This window comes from Centruroides sculpturatus, unplaced genomic scaffold (assembly GCF_000671375.1).
Source record: "Centruroides sculpturatus isolate CEXI.00-Female unplaced genomic scaffold, Cexi_2.0 scaffold291, whole genome shotgun sequence".
NCBI lineage: Eukaryota > Metazoa > Arthropoda > Arachnida > Scorpiones > Buthidae > Centruroides > Centruroides sculpturatus.
In genome coordinates, this window is record NW_019384514.1 from 175,702 (window position 1) to 182,943 (window position 7,242).

At 29.8% G+C, this 7,242-nt stretch overlaps 1 protein-coding gene across 5 annotated transcripts in view; it reads right to left on the reverse strand.

Annotated features, from left to right (window-relative positions):
• Nucleotides 1-4,998, reverse strand: part of LOC111622506 (DNA polymerase kappa-like) — a 16,554-nt gene extending 11,556 nt beyond the window's left edge. Inside the window, exons 1-6 of one of the 5 annotated variants that reach the window (XM_023364903.1) lie at nucleotides 4,287-4,978; nucleotides 3,402-3,593; nucleotides 3,221-3,307; nucleotides 2,941-3,152; nucleotides 2,711-2,863; nucleotides 2,249-2,621 (exon numbers count right to left, since the gene is read on the reverse strand). In XM_023364903.1, coding sequence (XP_023220671.1) covers nucleotides 2,249-2,621; nucleotides 2,711-2,863; nucleotides 2,941-3,152; nucleotides 3,221-3,284 — 802 coding nt within the window. In that variant the 5' untranslated portion in view covers nucleotides 3,285-3,307; nucleotides 3,402-3,593; nucleotides 4,287-4,978. Of the gene's footprint in view, nucleotides 1-2,248; nucleotides 2,622-2,710; nucleotides 2,864-2,940; nucleotides 3,153-3,220; nucleotides 3,838-4,286 lie in introns of those variants that run through there. The other 4 variants (XM_023364901.1, XM_023364905.1, XM_023364904.1 and 1 more) reach the window with 4 other exon arrangements.
• Between the last annotated feature and the right edge of the window lie 2,244 nt (nucleotides 4,999-7,242).

A 7,242-nucleotide genomic window follows, 5' to 3' on the forward strand; every position in this document is an offset into this window, starting at 1 on the left:
TACTACATGAAAATGAAAATTAATGAATACACTGTGTACAGTAATTTACCTGATAAGACAGACCTCAGAAAAATACTTTATGAGAGCTTTTATACTTTTATAAAGCTGTCTATAATGAAAATTAATTAACTAAGGATTTTTTTGCCCTGCCAGGGTGTGGCCGAGTTATCCGGAGTGCCGGGTTATCGAGAGCCGAGTTTTCGAGGTTCTACTGTATTATTATTATTTTGGCTTACAAAGTAGGGAGTTCATAAACTAGACTTGAAGTAAAGTCAGAAATTCACAATTCTAGTTTTATTTATGGTATAAATATTCAAGGAGACAATATTAGATACAATCAAGAAAATGTTCTTAAGACAACTCTAATAATTTATTTATATTACAAAATTTTCTGATATCTTCTGAAGACAGTAATACAACTAATAACAATTAAATAATGACAACAAACTTTAAAATATTTCTAGCTGGCAGGATGGCCAAGATAGTAAAGATTCCATCCAACTTGCTGCTTTGTGGGATCTGCGAGTCTGAAATTTCAACTTAAATTTTCACAAGTTGATCCAGATATGTTGGACTCCATTCCTTACCATCTGGCCACTCTATTTATGGGCCTGGCTGAACACAGTGGGTATTAAAAGACACTCTTAGTGCCCACAGAGTGAAAAGGTTTAAGGAAAAAATAAATAAATGATACTTCCAAATGATAAAATTAAAAGTATTAGTTTTAACATAGGATATACAATAATTTTATTTAAAATGCTTTACATATGAATGAGCTAATTACTTAATTTATTATATAACAACAAGAAATATTTATTATTTCATATTTTTAACTAATAATTTTTACCAAAGTTAATAAATATCATGTCTAAATTAACTTATTTAAAATAATTCTGAGATAGATTCTGTAATTTAACTTACAGATATAGATTAAATCAGTCAGAGATAATTCATATATTCTATGTGTGTATCATTTACAAAGTTATATCTTGAATTACATGTAGAATATTAGCTATTTGGATAGTAATAAAGCTACAACAGCTATAACAATATCAAATTACAAGAATGATTTCAGTATAATACTGGTATGACAATCAATTATATTGACTAAACAATCTTCTAATGCAAAGTTTGGCTTATTCCACATGTTCTGAAAAAAATCAAATGTTTATATTAAAATATTAAAAACTGTTATATATAAATATATTATACTTAAATAAAAATATAAGGTGATTCAAATGTTTATTCAGGGAAAGGGCCTACAACTTACAGCATTATTAGTATTGAAATACAATGTATGTTTTATTCATATATAATATACTGTATATATGAATAAAATATTAAAATAATATATTATCATCTAAATATATTGAATATATTTAAATTGTAAAACTTTAAATCAAAATGTTCCTAAATTATCTTAAAAACTTGATTAAATCTTTAATAGCAAAAAGTAAGAAGATATCCAATTTCTTTTGATATTATTTAAACAGAAAGTCTTGAGCAATCAATAAAAGATGAGCTTTTCAAGGACATTTTTGGCAATCTGTTGGTCAGTCTTGTTGATGATTAAGATATGTGACGTGATAATATATCAGGCTAACAGGATATAAATTCATTGCTTTTTTTACATATTGAATAAAAATAAATTTTGACAGCTAAATTAATTATATTTCTGTTGTGACATGCCATAACGAGCAAAAATTAAAAAAAAAAAAAACTAATAAGTAGGTTTAAAATTAATAAATGACCCGAGCTTTTATAAGGACAGAGAGCCAATTTAAAAGTATATTTCTTTATTTGCATGAAGGAATGTGGCGAAATCTGCCAAATTAAAAGATTTTCGGGTTGGATCCAGTTGGGACAGAGGCAGATGGGCAAATGTGATAAGGACCAGTGAGCTTGTTTCTTGAACTCACGGTTGGTTCAAATTTTCGTGGTTGAATTTATACGGTAGCTCCAGATTTTACCTTATTTGGCTGCCTCATTGGCCTGATCATCAATATATGTATAAAAAAGGCCCTTTTATTGCTCCTTATTCTTTAAACTATTTTTAAATTTAATAGAAAATAAGACAGAGCACTGTCAAAATTTTCATNCCATCTGTTATAAAATTTTATTTAAAAAATTTTTTATATTATTAATTATTACAAAATTGCAAAAAGCTTAATTCTGAGGGTAGAGATGAGTTTTATAAAAAGCTATATATGCTAATAACAACAGCCAGAAAAGTAAAATTATTGCTTACCTGCACTTACTGTTAGCTGTGTACTTTCAAATATTTTCTGTCTTATTTCATTAACAATTTTATCCACAATTTCAGCAATACAAACTGATTCTTCGGCATCATTCCAACACCATTCCTCTCTAATTTTCTGAGTAAGTGATGCCTTATAATGATTATGTAGATAATCAGTTATATCAACATAAGCTTCGTCTAAACTCATTGGAAGAAAATCTGGATCATACAATTTTAAGACAGTAAATACATCTTGACTAACTTTGTTATATTTTTCGAAGTTTGGAGGGATAATGATTAAATCATGGCAAAGTTTCTTGGCAATAAAACCAGGCATTGCAGCTCTAACACCAAATTTTCTGGCAATATAATTAGAAGTGGACTATAAAAGAAATAAAATAAAATTCTAACATTAAAAATCTTAAAATGGGGTATATTTAATATATATATATGGAGATAATTTAATAATACCAGCATATAATTTGATCCAACAGCTATTGGTTTATCTCTGAATTCTGGATTATCTCGCATTTCTACAGCAGCATAAAATGCATCCATATCAAAATGAACTATAACATGACTCAAATCACATTCTTTTTCTAATTTCTTTGCTAATATATCCATCTGAAATCAGATATATTGATAAAAACATAATTAAATTTATTATTAATTTTTAAAATATTAATTTTAAATCAACTTGCTTTGTATTTTGCAGTTTTTTTCTGAATCTCTGTTACTGTATTTAAGTATGATTTCATCTCTTGTACTTTTTTGTCAATTCTTTGTTGACGTTTCTCTTGATACAGAAAATACGGTGATCCTTTTGAAGCATTATAAATTATCCTATTAATTTGTTCCTTATCTAAACCAGACATTCCAGCTTTATAGTCATTTAATTCTATTGTTTTTAAACCTAATAACAAAATTATTTTATTAATCAAAAATATATTTAATTTGGTGTAATAAACAAAAGTTTATTACCTGGAGCAGCTATTGAATGGCTCAAATTTAAAGACTTTTCTGACGTATCAGTTTGTTCTTGCATTTTTATTTTCTACTTCTATTAATCTAAAAAATAATTATAAAGGAAATATGAATTAAAGATAAATTATTACGGATAGGGTCTTTTCTCATATAGAAGTAACAATAATAGTCAAGTAACATTATTTGATGTATAGAGTGACTATGAAACCCTTATTTTATGCAGAGAATGGCCTTAAAACCCTAGGATACAATTTCATGTGTCCAAGTCTTCCAGTTAGAGAATATTTGGATGCTAAATTTTCCTGAGATGGGTATGGAACTGGATCATGTTCAGTAACATATAATGTTAAGAAAGATAATTGAATTAACCCTAGATCACAAAGAATAAATCATTAGTATCAATATAAAGCTTTGTGAATTTTATGGTTGTTAATTTTTATTAATTAGTTTCATGTCAGAATACTGACTGACAGCAATATAATGAATATATAATGTAATATACTAGATTTGATACAATTTCAGACACTGAATTATTATTATAAAATTTATTTGCAGCAATTAACACACTGATTAGCATGATATTCCTTGCTGTATATGTGGTTGCATTGGCTGCAATATCTAGCAGTAAAATTGTTTTTTCGAATAGTAGATGTGACAAATTGTTATTTCATTCTCAGACATTGGATTCTCTCTGAGAATGGCAAGATTTTTCTGTAAAACATTTTCTAAGAAGAGGTGCAATTGTATCTGCAAGGTGTGCAATTCTAGCTTCTACATCCATGGAATGGTTAACTCTTCATTTGGATAAAGAAACCATTTCTCTTCATTTCCTTTGCCTGTTGGACAGGCAAAGGAATAAAATAAATAAAATTTCTGCTTGGATTGAAACAAGTTGATTGACTAGCAAGTTGCACAGAGCAGCAATGATTATTTTTCTGTAATAATTATTTTTGGAGAAATGTGTATATATGGATTTTCTGAAGCAGACAGAGAAAGCAAATTAAAGAATAAAAAAAGAATTTACATGAATTATGCCACGTAAAGAAAAAATTCATATACAAACAAAATATAAATATAATCATCCTTATTCTAGGCACCATGTTGTCATAAAGCTTCATAAAACTGATGACAACAGTTTCAATTATCCACAAACAAAAACAATTTTAAAAATTTAAACTTGTTATGACAATCCCAGCAACAGTGTAAGAAGGTACCGAAAATTACAGCAAGATAGTGCAAAACAACAAGGAGAAAAATAACAATCGACAAACTTGCGTCATAAAGATGACAATGCTTTGTGTTCTAAGGTTAACTTTGAGAGTAAGGAATTGTTCTGAACATATTTGAGTAATATTCTGATCCAGTGCAGTCAGACTTGTTGCATTTAAAATGGTAAGCATATATATAACTAACTATTCATTCATTGTGACCATAATTTTATGACAGCACAAGGTAAAAGTGCCCCATGTATAAAGGATGAACTTTTACCATATTTTCAATTATCAACATGAATGTGGTCTGTAAAACATGAAAAAATTAAAATTAGTATGGACAAGGGAAGAAGCATACAGGTAACTTCTAATTAGCACACATGGGAAAGTGTAGCCACTCTGCACGTAAGGTTATCAAATTGTTTTACTCTATATGTCTAATTTATAGACCAATAATTTAAATTAACAAATCCTACTGTATCATAAATAGTTCGATAATTATCCCGCGACAACTATCCCGCGAAATTCTGCAAAACAACAAACAGCGCCCTCTTAAGATGAAAATCAATTTATTTATGAAAAAAAAAAACGTATTTTCAATTTATTTCCTTTTTAAAGACTGATTCTATATTAATTTACAATATTATTTTTTTTACTTTTACAATTTTTCCTGCAAAATTAATATATTTTTAACGTATCTTTCCAACGTTTTAAAAATCTTTCGTCTTGGTCTACCAAGGAGGCCATTTTTTTTTTTTTTTCACGTTCATTCTTGCTAAGAAAGTAGTATTCTGGCGCCTTAATATAGCGAAAGAGGGAAAACAGCTTACCCTAAGGAAGATTTAGGCTGTCCAAGATACAATGAAAAATGACTTAAATAAAGTACCTTGGCAATCATCTTCGATTTCCAACACTACTCCTCGCATAAACACTATTTTAAGGTTTTACAGTAGGCAGCTGTGACATATAATCTGTGTTCGAGATCATAAAAACCAATCATCAGAGGCGTAGTGAGGCTATGGCAAATGTGGCTCCGGCCACAGGCGTTAATTTTACGTAGGCGAAAACATTGAGCTTTATAACTTTAAAAAGTCATAGTGACACACGATGGTGTTCTGTATTAATCACTTTATTTATAATATTTAAATTAATATCTTCAATTATTTTATTAACTTTTTCCGCCTTGTGGGCACCAACAATGGGCGCTCTTTAAGCAAGCCCATTATGGGTTCCGCCATGCCCTCAATGAGGCGGCAGTATGGAACCAGATATATCCGGTCGGACCAACCCTGAAAAATTCCTGGTGATTCCTCGACCTGTCCGAATTCGATCCCAAGACCCCCAGAGCGGTAGGTTGTCACCTTGACCACTCGGCCATCCGCCCGACAAAAGGTAATTATATTATTATAAAATAAAGTATTTTTATACGTAGCATAATACAATATCACAAAGATTCGAAGTGGAAGCATCCGTTTTCACTTGCTAATAAAGCGCATTTCAAAGTTTCTGTCTTCACTGCGGCAACTCTTTAGGAACCTAAAGAGTTGCCTACGCTCCTGGCGTTACATCGCTAATATAACTGTTATAATTAGATGTAGTTAGTTGAAGCAACGACCTTGCTGTGAATCAATTCCACTTGGCTTAGCTAATAGACTCCCCCAGTGAAAGTTACTCGTGCGTTACCCTTATGGCAAATATTTACATAACACATAGGAGTTTGCTAAAGAATGAATAAGCGTTGTATCTGAAACATTTCGAAAACCGTACCCAGCGGAGTAAGTCAATTATTGTTATTTAATTTGTATCTGAGTTATAATATTAAAAATGAGAAAATCAAATGTAAATTGTTCTGTGTTTGGAAATTGTTTATTAAGCTTACATTACCTCAATAATTTAAACATAAGACGCAAGTTTATGACACATAATTGACAAAAATTTAATCTTTCTAAAAAGTCGGGACTTAGCAGGTAATTTTCGTTTTTTAAATAAAACATAATACAAAATATTATTATACATTTTTATAAGATTTTAAAAAGCAAAGATGGTCGATACTCCGATCACACAATCTGATTATTTTAGTAATGAAAAGTCTTGCTACCGAGAATGCCCATTCCGATTCAATTGATGTGATTGGAATCGTGTTTAATGTATAAATTTAAGACAAGACAGATGTGTTTTTTCATCTGTAACCCGGAAGATTTCTAGTTCGTTTTCGAGATTGTAATAGTCTACTTCTTTTCTTCTCTAGTATTCTTGATTTTGTCTACCTCGACTGCTTTAATAAAAACATCATAGCCCAATAATTCGGCAGTTTGTTTGTCTTTAATAATCAGGTTTATGAAGAAAAACTTTCATACTTGCATACTTCGTACTCGTTTGTATCCTTGCCTAATTTGCACATCCTGGCGTTACTCAGTTATCGAAGCTATTGGACGTGGTTAAAAATTAAGACAGAATAAACACAGTTATTCCAGATAAGTAAAGAATTTTCAGAGTCCTGCCACAAATAAGCTACGTATTGATTACACAGGTCAACAGTGGTTTTGGTGCCCAGGTATTTTGAGCTGATTTCATATGAATTTGATGTCCTGAATTCAAATATGGCATTAGTTTTTGCCTAGGAGCTCTAATTTTTAAGATATAGCATTTTAGCGAAATATATGTTTTAATATCTTAAGTTAAATCCATGGATCAAGTAAAAAAACTAAACACGGAATTTTTATTATTATATTATGCAAATATTATTCTATACAAAGATAGAGGAAAAAGTCATCAATAAAACTAAACAGTTACACATTGAGGAAGCTT